This window comes from Oryza glaberrima, chromosome 1, assembly GCF_000147395.1.
Source record: "Oryza glaberrima chromosome 1, OglaRS2, whole genome shotgun sequence".
Taxonomy (NCBI): domain Eukaryota; kingdom Viridiplantae; phylum Streptophyta; class Magnoliopsida; order Poales; family Poaceae; genus Oryza; species Oryza glaberrima.
Genome location: NC_068326.1, coordinates 7,844,070 through 7,871,057, shown reverse-complemented (window position 1 = coordinate 7,871,057; position 26,988 = coordinate 7,844,070). Strand labels below are relative to the sequence as shown.

General features: G+C 44.8%; 1 protein-coding gene across 1 annotated transcript; it reads right to left on the bottom strand.

Annotated features, from left to right (window-relative positions):
* Positions 1-12,080: 12,080 nt before the first annotated feature.
* On the bottom strand, positions 12,081-13,890 carry LOC127760136 (uncharacterized). The gene is made up of 3 exons (XM_052284350.1): positions 13,616-13,890; positions 13,022-13,478; positions 12,081-12,908 (listed from the first exon to the last, which is right to left on the bottom strand). Exons 1-3 carry the CDS (start codon positions 13,732-13,734, stop codon positions 12,252-12,254), a joined length of 1,233 nt encoding a protein of 410 aa, XP_052140310.1. The 5' UTR covers positions 13,735-13,890; the 3' UTR covers positions 12,081-12,251.
* Between the last annotated feature and the right edge of the window lie 13,098 nt (positions 13,891-26,988).

Below are 26,988 nucleotides of genomic sequence, written 5' to 3'. Positions count from 1 at the left end.
AAGGGTGTTCGTCATGAACTCTTAGTCGGCAAATTCGGACGCAAGCCTCCAGGACATTCAAGCAGATGTTTGAAAAAGCCAATGAGTACGCCAAAGCCGATGATGCCGTCACCGTGTCCAAGCAGTCGGGCAGCAATTGGAAGCCCAAGAAAGATGCGCCAGCAATAGGGGGAGCGGAAGTACCAACCATAAGGATCGCAAGCGTAAGCCCGAGGACCTTGTGGCAACTACAACACCTTCTTCTCGATAGAGATCGTGCATCAATACTTTCGACAAGATCATGAATGCTCAGTGCTCACATCACCCGAATTCAAATCATGCGGCCAAAGATTGCTTCATCTATCAGTAGTTCGCAGAGCAATACGCCAAGAAAGCACGGAAGCCGACTGATGGAGAACAAAGCACTTCAAAAAAGAAGAATGACGAAGATGATGGACCGACTGGTTTCCAAGACTCTCGCAAGGAACTCAACCATATTTTCGGTGGACCCCAAGCTTATGAGTCCAAGCGGAAGCAAAAGCTGATTGAAAGGGAGATCAATGCCGTCCAGCTCGATACGCCCCAATATCTTCGGTGGTCAGAGACAGCAATCAAGTTTGACCGCTCGGATCATCCTGAGCGAGTGGTGCACCCGGGGCGGTACCCCTTGGCACTAGACCCAGTGGTTCGCAACGTCAAGCTCCGACGATCCCTCATTGATAGTGGCAGTGCACTCAATATTCTTTTCGCCAAGACTCTGGACGATATACAAATCCCTCATACTGAGCTGAAGCCGAGTAGTGCGCCCTTTCACGGAGTCATCCCCGGGCTGTCTTCTACTCCACTCAGCCAGATCACTCTGCTGGTCACCTTTGGCACTCGGGAGAACTTTCATACAGAGAATATCTGCTTCGAAGTTGCTGATTTCGAGACGGCTTATCACGCTATACTTGGACGCCCGGTGTTAGCCAACTTCATGGCAGTCCCACACTATACCTACATGATGATGAAGATGCCAGGACCCCGAGGAGTCATATCTTTGCGAAGCGACATCAAGTAAGCCATCACCTGCGACAAGGAAAGCTGTGAGATGGCCTAGACGCGTGAGATTACACTTGTTCGGGATGAGATCCAACTGACTACATCAACTGCAACTGAAGGAGAAGTGCCTGCACGCAAGATATCAAAGACCGGAGAAAGTGACGCAAAGACCAAGAAAATTCCCCTTGATCCCTCTGATCCTTCCAAAACTGCTGTAATAGGCGCTGAGTTAGATTGTAAATAGGAAAGCGCGCTCATCACCTTTCTTCAAGCTAATAAAGATATTTTTGCATGGAAACCATCTGATATGCTTGGTATTCCTAGATAGGTGATTGAGCACTCCTTAAATGTTAAAGAAGATGCTAAACCCATCAAGCAACGACTCCGTCGTTTCGCACAAGACAAGAAGGCTTCATCAAGGAAGTTTTACACCCTGACTGGCTGGCAAACCCAATTTTGGTTCGGAAGAAGACATGACAATGGCGTATATGTGTTGATTACACCGACCTCAACAAATATTGTCCTAAAGATCCCTTTGGGTTGCCTCGCATTGACCAGGTAGTTGACTCAACGGTTGGCTGCGAGTTACTCAGCTTTTTGGATTGCTACTTGGGTTATCATCAGATCAACCTAAAGGAATCCGACTGCTTGAAGAGCTCGTTTATCACACTTTTTAGGGCCTATTGCTACATCACCATGCCCTTTAGATTAAAGAACGTGGGAGCAACCTATCAACGCATGATCCAGAGATGTTTTTCAACTCAGATTGGTCGCAATGTTGAAGCTTATGTTGATGATGTAGTTGTCAAGACCAAGCAGAAGGATGATCTGATCGCAGATCTAGAAGAGACCTTTGCTAGCATCCGTTCCTTCAGGATGAAGTTGAATCCTGAAAAGTGCACCTTCGGAGTACCGTCAGGGAAGCTGCTTGGCTTTATGGTATCTCGTAGGGGTATACAAGCCAACCTGGAGAAAATAAATGCCATCCTTAACATGAAACCGCCAAGTTCTCAGAAAGATTTTCAGAAACCGACTGGATGTATGGCGGCGCTCAGTCGGTTTGTCTCACGACTCGGCGAGCGGGGTATGCCCTTTTTCAAGCTTTTGAAGAAGACCGACAATTTCCAGTGGGGACCCGAGGCCCAGCAAGCCTTTGAAGATTTCAAGAAACTTCTCACAACTCTGCCGATCCTAGCATCACCACATCCGCAAGAGATGCTGTTATTATATGTGTCGGCGACATCTCAAGTTGTGAGCACGGTCATGGTCGTCGAGCGAGAGGAGGATGGCCACGTCCAAAAGGTTCAACGACCGATTTACTTCATTAGCGAGGTTTTGGCCGACTCCAAGACAAGATATCCTCATGTACAAAAGTTGTTATATGGTGTTTTAATTACCGTCAAGAAATTATCCCATTATTTTCAAAGTCACTCGGTCACGGTGGTCATATCGTTTCCACTCGGAGATATACTTCATAATTGCGAGGCAAATGGGTGGATTGCAAAATGGGCTTTGGAGTTGATGTCTCTGGATCTATCCTTCAAGCCACGTACTTCCATCAAGTCCCAAGCTTTAGCGTATTTCGTTGCCGAGTGGACGGAGTGTCAAGAAGACACGCCTGCGGAGAAGCTCGAGTATTGGACTATGCACTTTGACAGGTCGAAGAGGCTTTCAAGCACTGGAGTAGGGGTCGTTCTGATTTCCCCGACTGGAGAAAGATTAAGTTATGTACTGTGGATACACTTCTCTGCATCACACAATGTGGAGGAGTATGAAGCGCTTCTTCATGGACTAAGGATTGCATTATCTCTAGGGATTTGGCGTCTGATAGTTCGCGGTGATTCCCAGTTTGTTGTCAATCAAGTTATGAAAGAATGGTCCTGTCTTGATGATAATATGGCTGCATACCGACAAGAAGTACGTAAGCTGGAAGACAAGTTCGACGGCCTAGAGTTAACTCATGTGCTTCGGCACGACAACGAAGCGGCCGACAGACTGGCCAACTTTGGTTCTAAGCAAGAAGCAGCTCCTTCAGATGTTTTTGTTGAGCACCTTTATGAGCCGACAGTACCAAGGAAAGATGTAATCGAGACGACAAGTACCCAAGAAGTAAGCATGATTGATGCCGACGGGAGAGAGCCCTTCATCAAATTTTTGACTAAACAAAAGTTACCTCAAGACAAATATGAAGCCGAGCAGATCTCTCGACACAATAGGCTTTATTTCATGATTGAGGATGATTTGTACAAGAGAAGTCCGTCAGGAATTTTGCAACGTTGTGTTTCTTTGGAAGAATGAAGGCAATTGTTACAAGACATACATTCTGGCATTTGCGGGAACCACGCAGCAGCACGAACGATTGTTGGCAAAGCTTATCGACAAGGGTTTTTCTGGCCTACTACGGTATCTGATGCTGAGAAAGTTGTGCGAACATGTGAAGGTTGTCAGTTCTTTGCCAAACAGATTCATCTACCAGCTCAGGAGTTGCAAACTATCCCTCCTTCCTGGCCTTTTGCGGTTTGGGGGCTTGATATGGTTGGTCCTTTCAAAAAGGTGACCGGTGGTTTCACTCATATTTTTATAGCTGTGGATAAGTTCTCCAAGTGGATTGAAGCTAAACCAGTTGTCACAATTACAGCTGACAAAGCTCGAGATTTCTTCATCAGCATCGTTCACCGATTTGGAGTACCTAATCGTATCATTACGGATAATGGAACCCAATTTACTGGCGATGTGTTTAAGGATTTTTGTGAGGACTTTGGTATCAAGATTTGTTATGCATCCGTAGCGCATCCTATGAGCAATGGGCAAGTTGAACGTGCCAATGGTATGGTACTTCAAGGCATCAAAGCACGAGTTTTTGACCGACTGTGTCCCTACGCTGGCAAGTGGGTTGATCAGTTGCCGTCAGTACTTTGGTCTCTGCGCACTACACCCAGTCGGGCTTCGGGGCAATCGCCGTTCTCTTTTGTCTATGGTGCGGAAGCAATGTTGCCAAGTGAGCTAGAATTTGAGTCCCTGCGCTTTCGCAGTTTCAAAGAGGAGAGCTACGGAGAAGACCGAGTGGATGATCTCAACCGACTGGAGGAAGCTCACGAGGCAGCCTTGATCCAGTCGGCTTGGTATTTACAAGGGTTACGACGCTACCACAATCGCAATGTTCAATCACGCGCATTTTTAGTCGGAGACATGGTCTTGAGGAAAATTCAATCTACACGAGATCAGCATAAGTTATCCCCTTTATGGGAAGGACCGTTCAAAATCTCTGAAGTTACTCGGCCAGGTTCTTATCGACTCAAGCGTGAAGATGGTTCAGATGTCGACAATTCTTGGAACATCGAGCATCTTCATCGTTTTTATGCTTAGACATTATTTGTGTATACTTTTTCCTCTTTGACTGCAAACATCAAGTTGTTTCTTTAAGTTACCAGTCGGGGGCTATCATAATAATATTGGAGTATGATTTTTATCAATTCAATTTGTTTACTTGATTTATCATTGTCTTGTTTGATTTTTTGGCTTAGTTAATGAGGACTAAGAGTTTTTTGACAACTTTTGCGGGTTCTAGGCTCAATAAGGTTCGACAAAAACGTTTAAGAAATCAGCGACTAAATTTAAATTATCAAGCACATCATAAATATATTAGTATTGTACAGATTGAGCCTCCATCATCAAAGATTACATCACATGGAATCAACCAGACTCAGTTTTCTCATTATCAGACCCAGTCTGACCAAGATTGGTATCTTGAAATCTCTCTACAATGTCTGCAGCAATTTTGTCAACAGCCTTTTGGGCATCATTAATGATGTCAACGGCATCTTCTTCGCTTGTTCCGTCTGCAAAGCCATCAATGGCATCAATATCGATCTTAGGATACAAGGACTTAGTCATCGTCAGAGCCATGGTTGCTCCCATGCTTCCAGCCTCCATGATATTCTTGAAATATGTGTCCAGAGCAGCTCTCAATTTGTCGAAGACTTCAACAGCATCGATTGTACTTGGACCATTGTTATTGTAGAACATGGCTTGGATCCGCGGTGTAGCAGCATTGGCGACTTCATCTCTAGCCTCTTCAAGTTTTTTAATCTTGGTAATCAAGACATCAAACTGAGCCTGTGATTTAATTTTGCGATCTGCATGAAGCAATTGTGTTAGCATTGAGGATGCGAAGACAAGTCTATTTCTGGAATTCCGACTGCAATTACCTTCGACATCTTTGATGGCCAAGTCTCTTTCCTTTGCGAGATCACCCTTGTCCTTTTCGAGAGCTTTGATTCGTTTCTGTAGCTCGGTGATCTTGGCAGCTTGGACTATTGTACATCTTGGCGGTTAGCTGAGTACAAACACCAACTCAGAATGAATTGAGCAAGGACAGATGTTACCTTTTGACGAACCAGTCAACTCGAAGTTGGTATCTTGAAGCTCAGCAATTCGATCCCTGAGATCGTGTTCAGTTTTCCTGGCTAGTTCCCTAGTTTCATGGAGTTGAGCTCTGATTTCTTCCAGAGTTCCAAGATGAGGGACCAGTTTCTCAAGGGTTGCGGTTTTTGCTTCGTTTCGAAGATGAATTCTCTGCATTACAAGTTTACTCATTTCAGTGGGTTTGCCGATTGGATAAGTAAAAATATATGCAGGATACTTACATTTACAAGACGAGTAGCTTGAGTAAGTGTCCTTTTTAGCAGGGCTACTTCCTCGTCTTCTTTCTGCTTGTTGATAACTATGCCTTGCGGCTGCATTTCATCATCGCACCATTTGACTAAGATAGGTGGTCGGGAGTCTTCAGCCGATCGGATCCGAAGGATTTCTTCTTCGTCGCCAATTATTGGGCCTTTACATGCATACAGAGAACGATAAAGCAATCGGAGAACACTTTCAAAATACAAATATGCTGGGAGGATTGTTACCTATTATGATTTTTGGCGGTGGACGAGCAGGGCCCTCTACCTTATCAAATGTGCTGGCTTTTGGACCAGCATTGGTATTATTCAGGGGAGGGCTACTAGCTTGCTCCTCTGTCTTAGGGATATCCTTACTTTTGATCGTTCCCCAGCCGATCCCCAGTTGGGGGCTCTTGATTAGCACTGGTTTTGGCGTCAGCCGACTAGTTTCCAGTCGGGGGCTCGTTTCTGGTCTCTACATTGTCGGTTGCCGACTGACTGCCAGTCGGGCGGTTTTCTTCAGTTGGCCCGGCTTCATCAGCAATAGCAGAACCAGTCTCCTTATTAGTCGGATTGGGGTCTTTCCCAGATGGATCAATGTCCAATGGCTTCCTAAAGATTGAAGATGTTCTATCAACATTATAGTGAATGATGCATGTTTGAAAATAAAGAAGAGATTATAAGCTGACTCATACCTGGACGACTTTCTGATTTTGGGTATCGGACGACTAGATGTCTTCTTCTTTGGTGGGTTAGCTGGTTTAGGCTATTTTCCAGCCGCCTCTTTGCTGTCGGCTTTTTTAGCGTCATCGCCCTCATCGTCGCTTAGGACCAGTTTCCTCTTCCTGGAGCCTGTTTGATTAGTTGGCTTTGGGTTGCTTGATTGAGCAGATGGTTGAATTTTTGGGCCCCCACTAGTCTGACCATGTTGTCGGCGAGGAGAGCGGCGCTGAGCGGTTGGAGGGTCGGACTTCATCAGAGAAAATTCCTACAGATGACATTTCAAATTTTCAGCCAGCATTGCAAAAGATGCGAAAGATCAGATGATTCAATACTTACCAGAGGAGGGGGTTGAAGACATGATAAGGCACCATTGGCAGTATGTGCGAGTAGTTGACTACAATGCGGATGAGAAAATCTTATACATCCTGTCTTTCATGATCTTAAATTCAAGAGACTCTGGATCTTCGCGTTTGGGATCACTCTTGCCATCAAACTCAAAGGCAGTACGGGATCTTTCCTTAATAGGCGCCAGCCGGCTCTTGATAAAGTGCCGAGTGATTTGCTCCCCATGCAGACCTTGTTCCTTGAGCTTCAGCATGCGATTTAGCAGAGTGAGGGCTTGAGCGGCTTCATCTTCCATTGGAAGCGAGTTCCCTGTATCTTGATATGTTGGAGGAAGACAAGAGTACTCGGGAAGCGCTGGCTTAGGATTTTGCATATAAAACCAATTTGCATGCCAACCCTTATTGGATGTTTTGAAAGGCATGGAAAAATATTTCTGGCTCAAAGTACCCCTCAGTTGAAAACCGGCTCCCCCAACAACACACGGCTTGCTCTTGTTTGGCTGGGGCTTTAGGAAGAAGATGCGATGGAATAGGGCAAAGTGCAGCCTAATCCCCAGAAAGACTTCACAAGCATTAATGAAGTTTGCAATATGAACAATGAAGTTGGGGTTGAGATGGTGCAAACTAATCCCGTAGAATTCAAGAATCCCCCTGAATAATTTCGAAGTTGGGAGAGAAAAACCACCATAGAAGAAATGGGAGAATACCACAACCTCGTGCATGTCCGGGGTCGGGAATGCTTCGCCACACGCCGGACGCCAGCCGATGATTTCCTTCGCCGGAAGAACACCGTGCGCCACCATTTTCTTCAAGTTCTCCTCTGTTACATCGGAGGGTGCCCATTGACTCTCAAAGCTTTCTCTCTCCTCCGCCATGGATGCGAGATGGGTGATGGGATATGGAGCAAGGGCGGCAGCGAATGAAAGGAAAATTGAAGCGGCAATTGCGCGGATGATTTTCGCAAGCCCACGAAGCTTCGGGAGAGGTGGATTGATGTGGATTTGCTAGCCCTAATTTTCGCCGGCGCGGTTGCTACACTATAGCGAAGGATGGGGAGAGTGGAGGAGATCTCGGCGGGGAAGACGAAGCGGCGTTTTGTTCAACGGTTTTTTCGCTGGGGTAACGGAAGATGCTAATGGGCCTGGGCCTTCTTAGTATTTTCAGCCCATTTTTATTATCGGCGTGGCTAGTTGTGATCCTTAGGGATTTTGGTGTATATTTTTTCTTTGGTAAAAATTGCTCACGACAGAATAGCCTAGTGCCGTTAAAATCCTTTTTGACGCAGTTAGATAATTCTTGGGAATTACTACGATGCAAATAAAAAGGTGCCCAACAGAAAAGTGTTATACTAATTTTGTTGGCCTTTTTAGGCTACAAAGTTGTTTGGGTTTTATTAAGGTGACTAATGGTCATTCTCTCGGCATGTTATATGCTTCATTTGATAATGGCGTGGATCGTAGCTTAGGCTATTTATACTTGCCATTTATCATTTTTTATACAACATTTGATAAATCCTTTAAGAGTTTTACTCAGATTTTTAATCATATATGTTGATTAACAGATCTTTAGAGTGTTTTCACTCGGATCTACCTATGCCTTTTGAGCATACTCAAGCTAAAGCAGTCGGCTGAATGTTTATCAAGTGCCTCATATGCTTAGCTATATCATTGCTTCGGTAATTCAGTTATAAATTCACTCGAATGGATGTTTAATATACAACTAATCACATAGTCGGGGGCTACACCTAATTAGGTGTATCTAGTCGATGCACCCGATTTTTTTTTATTTTAGCCCTTCACAGTCTTTGATTCAAGTACTAGGGAGACCAAGGCAGGAATAGTTGAAGCACTCGGATTATCATCTTGAAGATTCCAAGAGAAGATTATTTCGTCGACTGTAAAGGTCTTAGGGGCTACTGTGGAGATTATGGATACCCCATACCCACATGTCATGTATATCCGACTGGGTATAGGGGTACCATATGTAGATAGAATATCTTTAAAGGGCTCAGGTTAAATTCCTAACTTGTGTATTAAGGAAATACCCGGGATCCTAGTCGGTTACGATTGTATTATATCTTTACTTGCCTATTCCGTTAGGAATATGGGCTGTATGTTGTAATACGGACTCCTCTCACTATATAAGGAGGCGTCCGGGTGCCTCTTGGGGCATAACACACTCGGCGGATCAATTCCCGGACAGGAGTAGGGTATTACTTCTCATTGAGAAGGCCTGAACCTGTATAAAATTCCTTGTCTCCAAACCCATCCACTTTTCTTGCTTGATAGCCACCCCGTTTTGTATTGCCGAAATCTTGTTTTGACAATAACTTAGAGGTGTCCTATGAGAATGACTTTGTAAATATCATCCTAGGAATTATTATATGAGTAAAGTGTACTAAGTTTTGGTGGAAGGGGATGGATCTATGCCTTCACTGGTCTAACAAGTTTTTATTTGGGTTTCATTATAGCTAGAGTGTATTTCTATATACATTTATATGTATATGTATTGCTTAATCAATACCATGTGATTAGCACCTATCATATAAATTTAAAGTTTAGAGCTATAACCTGTACAGAAGGTGCTATATTTTATTTTAGTATGTTGAAGCCCACTATTTGCTGATTCTATAGAAACTTAGTTCACCCCATTTGGACTAAATATGAATTTTCTACAAATTTTACAAATTAAGGTATGCTCTATGTTGCTTATTCCTTACACAAATGTTTAGGGGTTTTTATTATACTGTAAGTATGTCTTTTTATTTTATAACATTGAAGTGCACAATTCTATGATTCTACAGAACTTGAGTTTACTCAAAAAGGATCTAAGATGAATTTTATATAAACTTCTAAAGTTCAGCTTATCTAAAACTAGTCATTTTAAAGATAATAGTTTGAGGCATTTGATGCAAAGCAAGTATACCTTTTTATTTTATTTTACAGGAGAGCAAAAGTTTATGATTCTGTGGAATTTGAGTTTACCCCAAAATAAGTTGAAGTGAATTTTCCATGTATTTTATAAGTCTGTGCTTGCTTTATGTGTGATTTAACTTAGATGAATTTTGGAGGTATAATTTGTACTGTGGGTGCAAGTTTTTATTCCATAATATTAAAGTTCATAAATTAGTGAGTTCACAGAAATTGGTTTTATCCTAAAATGTTAACCCAGAGATACAGTGGGATTTTAACCAGTTGGTGTCCCAACTGGATCAAGAAGAAACAAACTTAAACATAAATCAAGCATCCAAGATGTTCATGGCTGAATGAAAAGGTTTCCAATTCTACAGTACACATGCTAACTAATTGCAACGATTAGTGGAGAAATAGGTAACAGTACATATAAATAATTTGTTACAAAATACTTCCTGGATACAGTAATGGAAACCTACTTGCTTAACTAGATGTCACAAGCTAATGACATAGAAAAGTCAAATCATTTTTGGGGCAATATAGTTGCTGGCGACTAATCCTAACAGGATTAACCAAAACAGATATTTCCAGAACCTAACAGAGCTTTGGCATCTGTCAATTTGTTCTTGCAGCTCCACTCGATTTTGTTCGTTGTCCTTCAACTTAGCAGCATTGTCCTCAATCAGAACATGGCACTTCTCAATGTCGTCTTGAAGACGATGAACCTGGTTTCTCTTCTCTTCCAACTCATACTTCAAAGTACTAATGATTTCTTCGCCGGATTGTCTGGCGCCATTGATTCAGTATGCAACCATATCATCGACATACTGAAAAAGGATGTCCTCCCAAATCCAAACCTTGCAACCAATCTGTACATGGATAAGTGAGGGATTGCAATGATACTTCGAAATGTCTGAACTTACCTTCTTTGCGCATTTGAGAAAACGCCTATTGGGATTCCGAGCTGTATGGGATGCGAAGGTTCGTATTGGGTCCTCACACGCACACTTGAGCTGGGGCGGGGATAAGCCATCAGAAGAATGTATGGACCTGCAAGAATGTAGAATAGAACTGGGTGGATTGTTGGGTGGATGGAGGAAGATGCACTGTGCATCGCCATGGCTGCTCTACCAACAGAGTGCAGGCTGATAAGGTGGGGAATAGTCAAGGCCCAATCGTTTGGCTTTTCCCTAATAAGCCAAAACAGCTTATTAGTGAATAAAAATAAATTTATAGGTAAAATTTTTATATATGTGTTTTTTTACTTAAAAGCAAATGCTGAAAAAGCAACTATGTGAAAAATATATCAAAATCAATCTTAAAATTAAATTTAAAAATTTAAATTTTAGCTTTTTCTTTAACTGATTAGGCCATGCGACGGGAGCCTCAGGATGTTCAGGCTGCTAGGGTGCAGAGGAGTAGAAGACGAGAGAAAGAGAGATTCATTCAAAAGTACAGAACGGTACATTTGTGGGCCCGGTTGACTTGACATATATGTTTGGTACACGGGGGTAGAAAATGTGTGGAGCAGCGATATACGAAGGAATACGCCTGGTGTGTGGGACCAGGAGCACAAATCTCGAAGAGAAACGGGCGGTGATGCATGTAGGGGAACGTCCCCTTAACCGATCAGAATAGTTTGCCGGCTAATACTCTCTCCGTCCCAAAATATAAGCATTTTTAAGTATAGAGTTGGTTTGGTTTGTGACCTAAATTGGCCTTACCAATTTTTGTCAATGTTAAATTTTGCCAACTTTTGGCATGACTAATTTCGGCAAAGGTAAAATTGTGTTTGGATTGAAGCCAAAATAGCCTAAATTAACTATTGAAATGGCCTATTTTCTTAGGCATACCAAAATTTGGCTCCAAACCAAATAGACAATAAACACTATTGAAATTGACAAATATTGGTAAGGCCAATATAGTCCTCAAACCAAACCAACCCATAATGACAAGTCAAACATTTTTAACTTTAACTATTAATAACACAAAAATAAACAAGATAATACATATTACTATATTTATCATTAAACAGACTATCATAATATATAACTCTTTTTATTTAAAACATCTTTTTATAGATATTTTTAGTTAAAATAGCATCTCTAAAGCCATGGCAGAGTCTAAAAATATTTAAATTTTGGGAGTGGGAGAATACTCATCAAAGCAGAAAATATATATGGCCTTGTTTAGTTCCAAATTTTTTCTTTAAATTTCTAACTTTTTCATCACATCAAAACTTTCCTACACACACAAACTTCCAACTTTTCCGTCAGATCGTTCCAATTTCAACCAAACTTCCAATTTTGACGTGAACTAAATACACCCTATACAGCGACAGTCTGACAGTATTGCTAGAGCAGAAGTTCAGACTGAGAGAACAGTAAAGTGAGCTGCAAGGTGAAACAGACCGAAAAAATCATGCTTAAGCATGCAGAGCTGTGCCTATGGGCAAAAAAAAAATTACTACAAAATATACACAGCAAAAGGAATTCATACGAGGCAGAATCAGTGGGCTTTGTTCACTGTCAAATGTTGATGCACACATTGCAAGGCCAAAATACACACTCCTCTGAATCTCTGATGCATCAATCAGTTTGCGAAAAGTGGAGTAAAAAGAAAGGCAGGGAAGAGGGGGCAGCGGCCATGCCATACCGTAGCTGGCTAGGCAGGTAAGCTATAGAGTGCCCTGGGGAAAGACGACAGCGGAGCGAGCAGGTGGTCCCGCCTCCGTCGAGAAGGCGCTTCTGGCACCATCTGCACCGCTGGGCCGTCCTGCCACGGATGGGGATCAATCTCGTGCTGGTGGCGCTGCTGTGGAGAATGTCCGCGGCGAGTTCGGCGTCGGCGATGCTCTCCCAGACGGACCATAGCCAATGACCACGCGAAATCTGCACGCAGAGACCCATCCTTGAGTGGAACACGAGTGGGAGCAGATGGTCATGGTGGTCGTCGCAGTGGCAGTCCCCATAGAGAAAGGCCTCGCGACAAGTGGTGCAGAATAGGTCCAGCAGCTGCTCAGGCTGAGCTGAGCAGCCAACCTCCAAGAGAGACAGAACCCACGGGTGCGCCGCCGCAGCAGCAGCGTGGTCAGCATGCGCCCAGCAAGATATCGTACAGAGCGTGGCCAGCCTGCTGTAGAGACCATCGAGCGAGGCAATGTCGGAGCAGACCCTGCAGCGGGTGCCCGGTGATGGCTGAAGCAAGTACTGCCGGCCAAGAAACGGAGACGGGAGCCGGTCACTCTGCACCCATCACCATTGGCATTGCAAACAACACATGAGCAAAATTTTCAATTCCTCCACAAGCACAAGCACAACTGCACAAGAAGAAGCAACAAGTCAAGCATTTCAATTACCTCGATTCCTAGGAAGATGGGCGCCATCCTCTCGGCCCCTGTCAACCATGCGCACCAGTCACCTCGGAACATGCCGAGGACGAGCACCTCGTGATCGTGGACGCCGCCACGGCCGAACGCGTCGCAGGACGGGCAGTAGTAGAGCATGCCCACTCCTGCGGTCGCGTCGGCGACGGCGCTCATGTCGTCGACGCAGACCACCGATGAAAGCATCCTCCTCCTCAGGCATACTGAGCAGACGCCTCCCTCATCCTCATCGGCCACCTGCCGCCGGCGACAGACGACGCACCTCGCCACGAGCGCCTCCTCCTGAACGCCATCCGCGCCATCACCATCCGGGCCCACCTCGCCACCGCCGCCTTGACCGCCCGCCGCCGCCTCGCCGCCTGCAGCGCCGCCGTCATGCGCGCCCTCCATGCCATCCAATCCGGTCTCCTTGGCCGCGGATGAGGAACTCCTACAAAATCATTTCCAATCTTTTTTCTCAAGAACAAATCTTTCAAGAAACCTGGCAAGAAGAAAACGAATCTTGCAAGAATTGGTTTCTTGATGAAACCATGGAATTCAAGAACATGAATCCCGTTTTCTTCTTACCTCGGGGAGCTCTCGGCCACCAAGAAGGCGTCCATGGCGTCCGCCACCTCGCCACCGCCACCGGTCGCCGCGTCGCTGGCGCCGCTGTTCTTGCCGAGCTGGGCCACGGGTACCCCCATCCTGAAAGAACGCGGGCCACGGGTACCCCCATCCTGAAAGAACGCGGGAGAGATCGAAACAGGCGCGCGTCGGGAGGCGAGCTCGAGGCGCCGGTGCGGAGGAGGAAGAAGCGGAGAGCCAAGAAAGGGGAGACGAAGGGCGCGCGTCGGGAGGTGAGTTCGTCTGAGACGAAGACGAAGCGAAGACAAGGAAGATGGGCGCTTGTCAGTCAGTATAGATGGCCATGTGGGCCGCCCGGCCGTGCCTGGGCCGAGGCTTGTCGGGTCGGCACGGCCCGACGGACGCAACGGGCCGTGCCATGCCAACCCACGTGCCGCACACACGGCCCAGGCACGGCCCAACACGCCTCGGGCCGTGCTGGGCCGGCCCCAAGGCACGACGGCCCATCGCTTTTCCTCAGCATAAGTCTAATTTTTCTCCCTCCTATTGGGCTGTGACATATATAGCTACAAAAAGTCTATTTTACGTCCCTCCTCTTTGGGCTGTGATATATAAATAGCTAAATAAGTTTATTTAATATCCCTATTCTTTGGACAATAACATTTATATGTCTATTTTTAGTCCCTATACTTTGTGTACCGGGCCTAGCTTGGCCTGCCGGCCCATCTTGCCGGGCCAGCCCGACCGTGCTGGGCCAGCCCAGCGTGCCAGTGGAGAGGCCCAGCCACGGCTCGGCGGTCGGGCCAGGCCAAAATGCCGTGCAGTGGGCCAGGCCTTCGAGCCTCAGGCCTTATGGCCATCTATACTTGTCAGTGTAGAGAGAAAGATTATATATCTTATCTTAACTAACTAAAAGATTCATATAATTCCTTTCGTGATATCTGTGATTGCTCGCTTTCGTCCATTATTAATTGTGCTATTTTTTCCTCGCGCCCTCTCCGATTCATTCGATTGTTCTTCAGGCAACTGAGCCCAAGCAAAAACAGATTAATGGGCTCAACATATGAAGGCACACACATACAGATCGAAACCCAGGTGGAACGTCGCGTGGGCCAAGCGCGTCATGGACTCCGTTTTGTCGAGGGCGGCCTACACACGGACTTTGACGAAGCCACCAGGGAGAGGGATCTACACACGTCTCCTCTGCGTCTGCAGTCTGCTTGCTGAGTATATACTCCCTCCGTTTCTAAATATTTGACATCGTTGATTTTTTAAAATATATTTAACCGTTCGTCTTATTTAAAAATTTAAGTAATTATTAATTCTTTTCCTATCATTTGATTCATGGTTAAATATACTTAAATGCATACTTATAGTTTTACATATTTCACAAAAGTTTTTGAATAAAAAGAACGGTCAATCGTGTGCTAAAAAGTCAACGGTGTCAAATATTTAGAAACGGAGGGAGTATATATTAACTAATTAAAATATTCGTAATTTTCCGTTCATCACAAGATGGACGAAGGTGCCTTCGTCCATCGGCGGTGCGCCTTCGCAGCCCCCGAATCCCAATCGCTCTTAGAATCGGATACAGGGAAACACTTCCCAAAATCGGCACAACCAAAACCCAACCACTCTTTGCCCCCAAAAAAATCAACCACAATCATCACAAAATCACAAAATACATCACAAAACTTCACAAAAGTATACATCAAAAAGAAAAGAAGAACAACAATATACATCACAAAACTTCACTCGCCTGACGCCGGATCCGCCCTCAGCCATTGCCACTACCACCCTCGGCCGTCGCCACCGCCGCCGGATCCATCTACGGCCACTGCCGACGCCGCCACCGTCGCCGGAGGGAGCCGCCGCTCCTTATCCGGACGCGGACGCCGCCGATGCTGGATCTGCCGCGGGAGGAAGGTGAGTGGGGGGTGGAGGGAACCATTGCCGCTGGATCCGCACGCGGCTGCTGCCGGCAGATTTGCCACGGGAGGGAGGCTAGACGGGGTGGAGGGATCCGCCGCCACCACCCTCGGATCCGCTTGTGGCCGCCGCCAACCCGCCGCCACCGCCGCCGTATCCACTACAGGAGGGAGGCGAGAGGGAGAGGAGGAGGGGCGAGGGAAGTGAGACAGGGCGGAGGGAGCGGCCGCCGGCGAGGGAGGCGAGACGGGACGAAGGGAGCCGCCGCCTCCGCTGCTCGCGGGGAGGGGGAAGGGGGCGCCGCAGCCGCTCATGGGGGAGAGGGAGGAGGGCGCCGCCGCCGCTGTTCGGTGGGGGAGGTCGCCGCTGCCGTCGTCGGTTTTCGATTGAGAGAGAGAGTGAGAGAGAGAGAGGGGAGATCGGAGGCGGGGAGGGGGTAAAATTTTTAGGGTTAGGATTTTTGCTGCAGATATTTATATTGGTTCAATCTGGACCGTCCATTCGATAGAACGACTCCGGCTTTTCCCGCATCGGGCCGCCGGACTATTGGGCCTCCGCATTATTCAGCCTCCAAATGGGCCGCAGTTAAAATCAATGTTTTGTCTCTCAGTAATTTTAAGCATCTTTCTATTTTCAGAAATAGCATTAATACCATTTTAACTGTTAATGAATGCTTCTTAATTTAATTCCAACTAAATTCAATAAACTAAAATTTTCGCTAGATTTTTCTATTTATTTTCGACTAAAAATGTAATTACTTATTTCTCATGATATATAATTTAAATTTGGACTAAAATTAAATAATTTTAATTCTATATGGACTCCATTCTTCTTCCAATATTCCTATTTTTTTATTATTCTAATTAGTTTTCTACATGGACTCTAAACTCTTCTTTCAATAATTTTTTATTTTGAATTTTAATTCTTTTTCTAAATTGTATTCCTATATGCACTCTAGGCTCTTTTGGAGAATATTCTAGACTCCTCATCCAATATTATTTATGATTGGACAACACGATTTTTTTTAAAAAAAAACAAAATGAAAGAGTCCTTGTCTACAATAAGTTATCCTTATTTTTTATATATTACTCCAATTAATATGAGAATTTGTAGACCATAAGAGCTGACGTGGATGCTCTTTTTTCTATAACTTTACTAAGTTAATAACATTAGCTTTTCCCGTTGCAACGCACTATTGAATAATAATTTATTATGAGCCACTATATTTCTCTATATCATTTGAGACTTTTTCTAGCAAGAAAAAATTCAATAATTTATTATGAGCTACTATATTTCTCTCTATCATTTGAGACTTTTTCTAGCAAGCAAAAGTACCAAAATAGTGTAAAAATAACTTTGGTTAATACACCGTAGCGAAGCACGGGCATCTTGCTAGTAAAATTAAAGATTTTACAATTTCTCCAGTTGAAAACGTACTACTTGTATAAAACCCCAATGATAATATATTATTATTTTACAATAGAATAAATAATTGTACTTAATTTCAAATTCATAGATAATAATTCATTCTAACACAACAAATTAACATGAAACAACTTTTATTCACACTTCTTAAAATTTTGTTATTTAACACTGCAACAACAATTTGACAAAACAAACCTCACACAATACCTCCAAAATCTGTATAATAATGTAGGGGCAATTGCTCATTTGTCCCTGTTTTGAAGCTTAACTACCAATATGACCATATTTGTTTAGGTTTGCTTATTTAACCCCTTTTTCAAAATTGAAGATCAATACTGACCCTTGTCGACGGGGGGATACCCGTAGACCGTATATAGAGGGTATCGGGTTACGCTGGTACGAGGATCTACGTAGTATGACATCAAGCAAACAGGAAACAAGGATTATACTGGTTCAGGCCCCTTGATAGGTAATAGCTCTAATCCAATTGATATGGGATTATATAGTGAAAACCACATATTACAAAGGGAATAGCATAACTCGATGATACCGACGAGACCGTAGTCGAGTTGGTTCGACTAGATCACCCCGGCGACTAGGCTTTTGAAGGCTCCGACTTCGTAGGCTATGGTGATTGGGTTGGTGGTGAGATTCGATGCCTTAGATCCTCCCGGGGGATTCCTTTTATACCGCAGTTCAGTTGGTCTCCAAGTAGAACTCGGAGACATCGGACCCTACATGATACAGTGACGACCTAGTTCTATTTGAGTAGGACTTCTTCCATCTGTGGACTCCGTGATGAATTTCCTTAACGTGTACAAAGAACATCCGTATACGCGCAGGTATACCATACCAGTACACGACGTATATCCAAGGGTAGAGGGTATACCTTATCCGTAACCCTGACAACCCTATTCCGTGAAGACTAGATAACGGTGTTAACTAAAGGGTAAATTGTCCTTTTTGCCCTTGCTAATTTGACCCTGTTATATAAAAGCTTTTTATTTATTAGGAACTTTTTAACATGTTTATAATGAATTTGACATAGTTTTGAAAAATTTGACATAATGCCATATGTTCATTGGAGATACAAATCTCAGCAAGCCACCAAAATCCATCTTTCGGCTTTCTATATACAAATTAAAAAGAAGAGAAAAAAAGGAAAAAGGAATGGTAGCAAATATCCCCAAATCCAAGTATGCCCAAACTAACATTTGATGATTTCTCCTTGCCATGTACAACACTTCCTTCCATCACAATGTCTATGAAAACCTATAAAACTCATACGAAAATAGATTATTTTACAATAGAAGAAATAATTGAACTCCTTCCTTTGTAATATCTAGGTAGGGGTGGTAATTGTGAGAATTCCTCTTTTTATTTTTCATAAACAAATTCTAACCATCTGTTTTCATTTAAGATCTAATCTCCAACTAAACTCGCTAAAAATTTCAATCACCTTTACCAAACTAAGAGACTGGGACTAAAAAACAAATTCACATATTAATCTCATCATCAATTCCCTAGTAGAAACTCCCAATCCTCTTCACTCGAGTTGCCAAACGAGGCGAGGGTTCGTTCACTTTGATACCAAAATTAACTCTCCGAATTTTGGTGACACTAAAAAAAGTTTGATAATACAAAAATTTAGTAAGGTAAAAATGTGTGGGTGTTGTTTGATTTGTTACCATGCCAAATATTCTTGTATAATATTATGTGAGAAGGTATCTAGAAATTCATCAATATTTAGCATGGTAAGGTGTGGTAGAATGTGAGATTTGCAAAAGGATGACTATACCAAAGTTTGTACTAAACGACAGTCAATAGTCCCCTTACCTCATCCTCTCTCCACCCCCCTCCCTTCCTCTCTCTTTCCACCTGTCGCACCCTCTTCTCATCCCTCACATGCCATTTGTTGGTGCATCTCGTTCCCATGACCACCAGCCTCCTCGTCATCCCTCATCACGAGTGCTGAGCTAGCTCACTATCCAGCCCAAATTGTGTGTTCGCTGACGAGCTTGGACAACCGCCTTCGGGTTGCCGAATGATGGATCTACCCCTTGCACAATTATTTTTGGCAAATTTTGCTACATGAAATCCTAACTTTGTGGTTTTAGCTCTAGGACATCACAAAAGTAAAACTTTGGGGGAAGACATCCTCTAAATGTGATAATTAGCAGGTGGACATTGCCTCTAATATTTTAGTAACTTTAGTCCAAAGAGAGGAGAGAGGGGTGCCATTTGCAATGGAAATGACCAATTTACCCTTACCCTAACCATCACTGGCTCCATCTCCTTCCCTCGGACCGATGAGAGGAGCCAATTATATTAGACAGACCTCGGCCACTCTAGATTTGATGTCTAGGAGAGCTCGTGCTGCTAGGGAGGAAGGAGAAGGAGCTCGTCATGTCGCCGAGCTAGTCGTTTCCATCATGGCCTCCTCAACCGCTGTTGCTCCGACGGGGAGAGGGGGAAGGAGAGGTAGTGTATTAGCAACATCAGTAGCAACATCAGTCCCTTTTGAATTGCTTATATCTTTTGTAATTTATTTTCTATAATAAAGCTATTTAACTGTGGGGGCTTCCCCTACAGTGCCTTCCCTCAAAAAACATCAGTAGCAACTCGGTGTCCGGGTAGCCACCAGCCATCGCCTAGGTGATGGAGTCCCTGCTTCGACACCAACGTTGTCTACCTCACCATCGTGGCTGGTGAGAGAAAAGGAGGAAGCGAGAGAAAAAGTGGGGCCATCGAGCGGCTTTGGCTGGGCTCCAACGCGACTTGCATGGTTGGCTGAAATGACCTTGATGTCACCTAGAGGAGGTGAATAGGTATTTCCTGAAAATCTATTATATTTATAAAGTAATAGAAAAAGGAGCCTCTACGTTCGCTCTCACGATTTAGAAAATCCCACGTTAATCGAAAGAAAATAAGAAAAAAAGAAAAATAGAAGGGTATTATGTAACATCCTCAAATTTGAAACTAAAATTTGAAACTAAAATTTGACTGCATCATGCTAGCTTTTGACTAGATTAGTACAATCTAAAAATTTAATTAAATCCTTTTTATTCTTAATTTTGGTTCAAGTATTATTTCTTTAGAACTCCTTTAACCTACCCTAATTATTCCCTTATCCTAAACCTTAGTGAGTTTTAGCAAATTATGTCAAATTTCAAACGTTAGTTTATTTCCTTAATTTCCCCTTTTAATAGTGAAAGTTTGCTATACTTTAAACCCTAGTGAAACCCTCTCAAATTTATAGATTAAATTCATTCTTTCCTAGGGAAATATTCAAAATATTCTGAAAACATTGTTCACTGCACCAAAGGTGCTCGATGAAATGCCCAGCCCAACTAGAGCAACCCAACGTCCATCCAATCTTTCACAAAGTCTAGGTTTGGTCCTTGGGGACCACAACCCACTCAAACCCGTGGCTTTCCTTGCCTTTCCACCCCCCTTACTCGTGTCGCCCTGGCATCCGACTTTGCTGCGCGTCGAGCCGCCGCATGTCGACTTTAGGGCCGCTCGCGCGTGCCCGATAGCCTTGGCGCGCCGCCAGACGCATGACGCCTCTCAGACCACCGCCGCTGCACCAATTCTGACGAGGACGAAGCCGGGACGACCTCCGCCGCAAGTAACCGCTGCTCGACGCCGTGCACGCCCGTCCAAAGCCGCCGCCGAGTCCGATTTCGCTTCTACCCGGGATGAATCGCGCCAATTCTTGCCGCACGGTTGGATTGAAGATATACGGTGGTTTCCCCTCTCACAATTCAAACTAACCACCACCGAGCTGGCCGTTTTACCCCTCGCCGCCTCCGCGCGTCAAGCTCGGATTGGCGCCAACACGTCTCTAGACGTTTTCACCCCCGATCAAGTCAAACCTTCGCGGTAAGAATTCGAATGTGGCCTCCTGCCACTCAAATTGATCTTTCCCTCCCTCTCACATCCCTCTGCCACCCCTGCCATGCCCAATTTCCGAGCTCATCAATGGCGTTGATGGCGCCCGAGCTCATCCGCTTCCTCTGGCCCTATAAATGGGACCCCAACCCCTTCCTCGTCCATTATCGATCATCACCAACAATAACCCCACAACCCCGAAGCCCTGCTTTGCCCAACCATTTCATCAACCACCCTCGCCCATCGGTCGAACACCTTGTGCACGATCGGCTCTACACCACCTCATCCACCCTCGACCTTAACTAATCCATAGAACACATATATATAACCATGTTCTAGCATACTAAAGCCTAACCGAAGCTCTGCGTCAAGTTTCACCTCGCCGCACAGAGCCGAGCACTGCCGCCCCTGCTCTGCTCTGTTTCTCGCCGCCAAGAAGTTTTTCCAGCCGCAATCTGTCGTCTCAGCCTATCTCGGTGAGTTCTTCCATTTTAACCATCTACATACTCCCTAGATTCCATTTTTACAATCGGTTGGCACTACCATGCCACCCCCTTGGCTGCCGACGTGCACGCGACCGCAGCCAATGGAGGCGCTCGTCGGCAAGTACCTTCCACACCTTGCCGAAGGTCGGCAAGCTACCTAAATCCTTCTAGGTACCTCGTAGATGCTCTAGGAACCCTCCCTGAGCCATGTCTAACTCTCACCACTTCGATCACCATCTCAGCTCATCCATGTCACTGCCACCCTAGCCGCTAGGCTACCCACACATCAAATTAATCCCTCCGCCGCCGCTCGCCGTCGCCGGAGAACCTAGCTACCTCCCCTCCTCAGCCGCAACCCCTTTCCCCCTCTATCGCCACCGAAATCACTAACCCTAGCTCCGTCGGCTAAATGGGGAACGGCTGGAGGTTAAAGAAGAGAAGAGAGAGAGAGAGACTGACAGGTGGGACCCGCACACAGTACCATTTCACATTTAATTTGATTTTTAAATTTTAGAAGCCCATATCTTTTAAAATATAGATCCAATTCCAGTGAAACTTGAACCAATATTCTTATAAAATCATTCTCTATATTTTGAGACCACTTTTGCTATTTTCCTATTTTATTTTATTTTTTTCCTATTTTTGGATTTTATTCGAATCCCTTTTGAATTTGAATTTTATATGCTTAACCCTAGGTCTTGATAAGTCTTCTGACATAGTAGATAATCTCAATCAGTCTCAGGACATCGAGCAAGGCAAGTTACTGTACATCATTTGATCATTTAAGCCTATATTTTACAAATTACTTATTTATAGTCATTCTATTCAATATTCTATTTTTATATGCATAATTCAACCATAGAAACCCAGATAATTTAGTATTGCTTATCTTGCTTACAATTTGGTTAAAATATTTTATACTTAGGTTGGGACAGTACGTAGGAATTGGATGATTTCCGGGTGGCTAGTACTGTCTCGATCGATATAGTTATTACCGGGTACTTATGTCAAACGAACGGGTACGACCGCAATTTCTAGAATTGGGACAGACCTAGTCATTATGTTAATTAGCAATGTGGTACCTTTGTGTAGTGGTTCTTATTTTTAAGTCCTCAAGCAGGAGGCAACTATAGCCGTGAAGGGAAATTTTTACTATTACCATGCACAGGTAAATGGTCTATGATACTCTAGTATAATTATGATTATAATTCTAAACCCTGATCGAGATGACGTGGTGTCATACGATCAGTTCCCCTCAAATACCCCGGGAACGCTGGAACTCCTCTCGCTGCTGTTAACGTCACATTCAGAGCGCATGAGGATCTAAGTTCATGGAACAGGTACCACAATTGTTAATAACCTAATACTGGGCCATGACTAAGCTAATGAATATTGGCAAGTCGTGGACTGCGGGTAAAGCGTATATCTATTGTAGTAGAATATTCATGAAACTATGCGAATAGCCGTGCTCACGGAATTGAGTACCGGGACTCATATGGTACCCTGGTTAGGAACCTAAAGTATATGTTTTACAAACTCTTGCTTTAATACTTCCAGATTGTCTATTATTGCCTTTTGCAAAGAACTCTACTCTATGCCAACGCATAACATGTTTCCATGGTAACTTTCTGAGTATTGTGAATACTCACCCTTGCTCTTATAACCCTTTTTTTTCAGATTTGAGTCAAGAGGAGGACCCCTATGATTATTACTATGATGACCCTGATAACTTAGAAAATCCCTAGAGGTTATACCTCCCTAGTCAGAATGTATTAGAACTTCCGTTGTGTAATATTAGTACCTATGTTTAATTAGGTAAACTTTAACGTATGCAATGGAGAACCAGTTGTATTATACTCCCTCCGTTTCATAATGTAAGATTTTCTAGCATTGCTCATATACATATAGATGTTGATCAACTTAAACACATACATATGTCTAGATTCATTAACATCTAAATGAACGTGGGCAATGCTAGAAAGTCTTACATTGTGAAACGGAGGTAGTATGTATCAATATTTACTGATCCAGGGATTGATACATTAATCTCAGTCGGATCCAAGTTTTTAATTTTGGGACCCGACATATTAGGATTAGGTTTTGTGTAAACGGACAAAAAAAACAAAGATTGGGTGTGGTGTAAACGGACAAAAAAAATTGTAAACGGACAAAAAAAATTGCAAATGGACAAGAAAGATAGAAAAAAGTGAAGACGAACAAGAAAAATAGAAATTCCAATGTTAATCAAGAAAAAGAGAAAAAAAATAACCATTGGGTCATAATAGATCTAGATTATAACAGTTTAGATTTAATATAGGGTGTGTTTAGATTCCAAAAAATTTTGGCCAAAAACGTAACATCAAATTTTTGGACACATGTATAGAGCGTTAAATGTGGACGAAAAATATCAATTGTATAGTTTGCATGTAAATTGCGAGACGAATCTTTTGAGCCTAATTACGCCATGATTTGACAATGTGATGCTACAGTAAATATTTGCTAATGACGGATTAATTAGGCTTAATAAATTCGTTTCTCAGTTTACAAGCGGAATCTATAATTTGTTTTGTTATTAATCAACGTTTAATACTTCAAATGTGTGTCCATATACTTAAAAATCTTTACACCTAAACAACTAAACACGGCCATAATAGTTATATAACTAATATAAATCTCTTTTTTACGAAAGCTTCAAGTAACTATAGGAATCAGGGTAAAAAAAGCTTGAGATGGAAACGACCAAACAAACCTGTCAACGAGTGATACCCGTAGACCGGATATAGAGGGTATTGGGGTACGTTGGTACAAGGATCTACGTAATACGACATCAAGCAGACAAAAGACGAGGATTATACTAGTTCAGGCCCCTTGGTAGGTAATAGCCCTAATCCAGTTAATGTGGGATTATATGGTGGAAAACACAGGTTATAAAGGGAACAATGGAACTTGAGGGATCCGGCGAGATCATGGTCAGGTTGGTTCGACTAGATCCTCGGTGATTTGGCTCCTTGCAGGCTCCGACTTCGTAGGCTGTGAGGGTTGTGTTGGCTCCGAGATCCGATACCCCAGGTCCTCCCCGGGGGGTTCCTTTTATATCGCAGGTCAGGCGGTTTCCAAGTAGAACTCGGAGATAACAGACCCTATACGATACATTGACGACCCAGTCTTGTCCGAGTAGGACTCTTTCCATCCGTAGACTCCGTGAAGGATTTCCTTAGTGTACGCAGGAAGTATCCGTATGCGCGTGGGTATACCCTACCAATATGTAACGTATATCAAAGGGTAAAGGGTATGCCTAACCCGTAACCCTGACAGTAGCCCCCGACTTCTGCTTAAATGAACTAGTGTAACCATTCGCGACTTCTTGTGTTGAGACTGTTGTCGCTCCCGGTGTGAGGACCATAGAGGCAGGACGTAGTCGAGAACACCGTGTGAAGCCCAACGGTCACGAGTGAATTCAAACTGAAGTCCAAAAAACTGCCGCGCGTAACGGACCTAGAAATCTCCAGCGGGCATCTCTCCCATTTCCTTGGAATTCGCACCGTCGGAAGTGCGTCTATTGAAGGGAATTTTGGGGATCCATTTTGAAACCCGCCTAGTGTGAAGAAGACATCCCGCCTGTAAGCGCTCTTCGTCTTCTCCGCTGCCACAAGAAACCCTAGTTCATCGACCTGAGCCCTCTCTTCGGCGATCTCCAATCAGCGATGGATCTCGGCAAATCATCCTCCACCAGTGTGTCGCTGAAGAAGCTTCAGGAAGACGGCACCCTTCCTGGTCGCGGAATCATGGAAAGGGAAGCAGGAGGTACTAATCCCCAGCCCGTCTTAGGTCGCATGGTTGCGATCGAAGACTATATTCTCTGCGGTTTTCTCCCTCCGCCTTCCGAGTTTCTTCTCTTGGTTTTGAACTTCTACGGTCTTTCTCTTCTCCATTTGAACCCCAATTCTATCGCCTTTCTTAGCATCTTTTCTCATCTTTGTGAGGCCTACATTGGGGTAGAGCCCTTTCTTGATCTCTTTCACTTCTACTACGAACTGCGTTGGATGGAGTCCAACAGGGTGTCTGGTTGTGTCGGGTTCCGACTTCGGGATGGCCTGAAGTCGCGTTATATCCCCTTCCAGTGCCCTTCTTCTCGCAGCAAATGGCGGACGAGGTGGTTCTACCTTCAGATCAAAGATTCGAACCCTGTCTTCGTTGTTCCCGAGGAACAACCGGACAAGATTTTGTCTTGGACCGCAAAGCCCCCTTTGACCCCATCTCTCCAGTCGTTTATCGACATTATCGACGATCTCCGAGTACGAGGCTTGTCGGGGTATGAAGTCGCTGCAGACTTCGTTGGTAGGCGGATCCAGCCGCTCCAGGCTCGAGCCCATCCAGCCTTTGACTATTCCGGACCGGAGGACGCGACCCGGGTTTCTTCTCGGGGTATCTTTCTCGCATTTATCCTGACATGCTCATGTCCGCGTTCCTCTTGATTTATCGAAATTTGGTTCTCGATTCTCAGGTCTGAACAACGAAGCCGTGGAACGTCGTGTTGGTCAGGTGATGATCAATAGTCCGACAACGGCGAGTGCCATCCCCGTTCCCCTTTGTGAGAAAGGGGCGGCCGAATGTGATGCTGCCATCAATGTAAGTGTGCTCGATAGGCATTCTACGTTTTCCTTCCGAGATCACATTGTGACTTGATTAAGCGTAGGCTCTTCCTCTGACTGACATCATCGGGCCGCTCGTGGACCATCAGGTGGCGGCGTCTCTGAAAGAAAAGGTCGCCAAGGAGGCATCTGATGCTGCTGCTGCTACTACAAGTGGTGGCAATGTTCCGACAAAGGGGAGGAAGTTCTCCTCTGTAAGCGGACATCGTCGCAAGGCATCGACCCCCTCGGTAAGCTATCCTGTCGTCAGATCGTACAGCTAGAAGAATTTCGCCTTACTTCGCATCGACCGTTTTTCAGGCCTCGGACGCATCTCCCCCGCCTCCACGACGACAACGCCTTGTGACAGTTGGCGAGAAGTAAGTATACGAACTTAAGTTTCCGTGATTTTATTCGTGTGTTATCTGAACCATGGCCGTCTCACAGGGCGGTGCGGGCGAAGGCTGCGCAAGACGAGTCCGGAGGGACCTCTGGCGCGTCGCCCGCTGCGGCCTCGACGGATGTCGCGCTCGCACCCGGGAGCCGCGAGGCGACACCAAGCGGCCCAGTCAGCGATCCCGCGGCTGGCCGTGGTCCACCGGCTACCGTCCTGACCTGGGAGGAGCTCCAGGTCGAGATGGGGCGCCTCCTCGAGGCTGGTGCTCGCGGCATCGGTCGCAAGATTGTGGAGGCGAGGTCGGCGGCGTCGTCGGCAAACGGGCGGGCTGACCGGCTGGCACACGAGTTGTTGGAGGCTCGTGAGGACCTCAAGAAGATGAAGGAGTTGGTGGCCGGCAACAAGCGACAACGGCAAGGGCTCGAGCACCGCATGTCGGAGCTCGGGAACAATCTGTCAGAAATCCGTGGCTCGTTGCGGGCCACCTATACTGGTCTGCACCAGCTCGCCGGGGAGTGCGGTATTAAGTCTATTATCCCGGCGAATCCCGACGAGTTCTCGCTAACATCTTCTCTTGTGGAGCTGGCGGCGACGATGGAGGAAATCCCCTCC

What these genes read in the sequence shown, in the direction of transcription:
- LOC127760136 (XM_052284350.1), bottom strand. Translation starts at nt 13,734, where the DNA reads ATGGGGGTACCCGTGGCCCAGCTCGGCAAGAACAGCGGCGCCAGCGAC. An exon ending in GTGGCCGAGAGCTCCCCGAG is followed by an intron (nt 13,479 to 13,615) that starts GTAAGAAGAAAA and finishes ATGATTTTGTAG; the next exon opens with GAGTTCCTCATCCGCGGCCA. An exon ending in CCATCTTCCTAGGAATCGAG is followed by an intron (nt 12,909 to 13,021) that starts GTAATTGAAATG and finishes TGATGGGTGCAG; the next exon opens with AGTGACCGGCTCCCGTCTCC.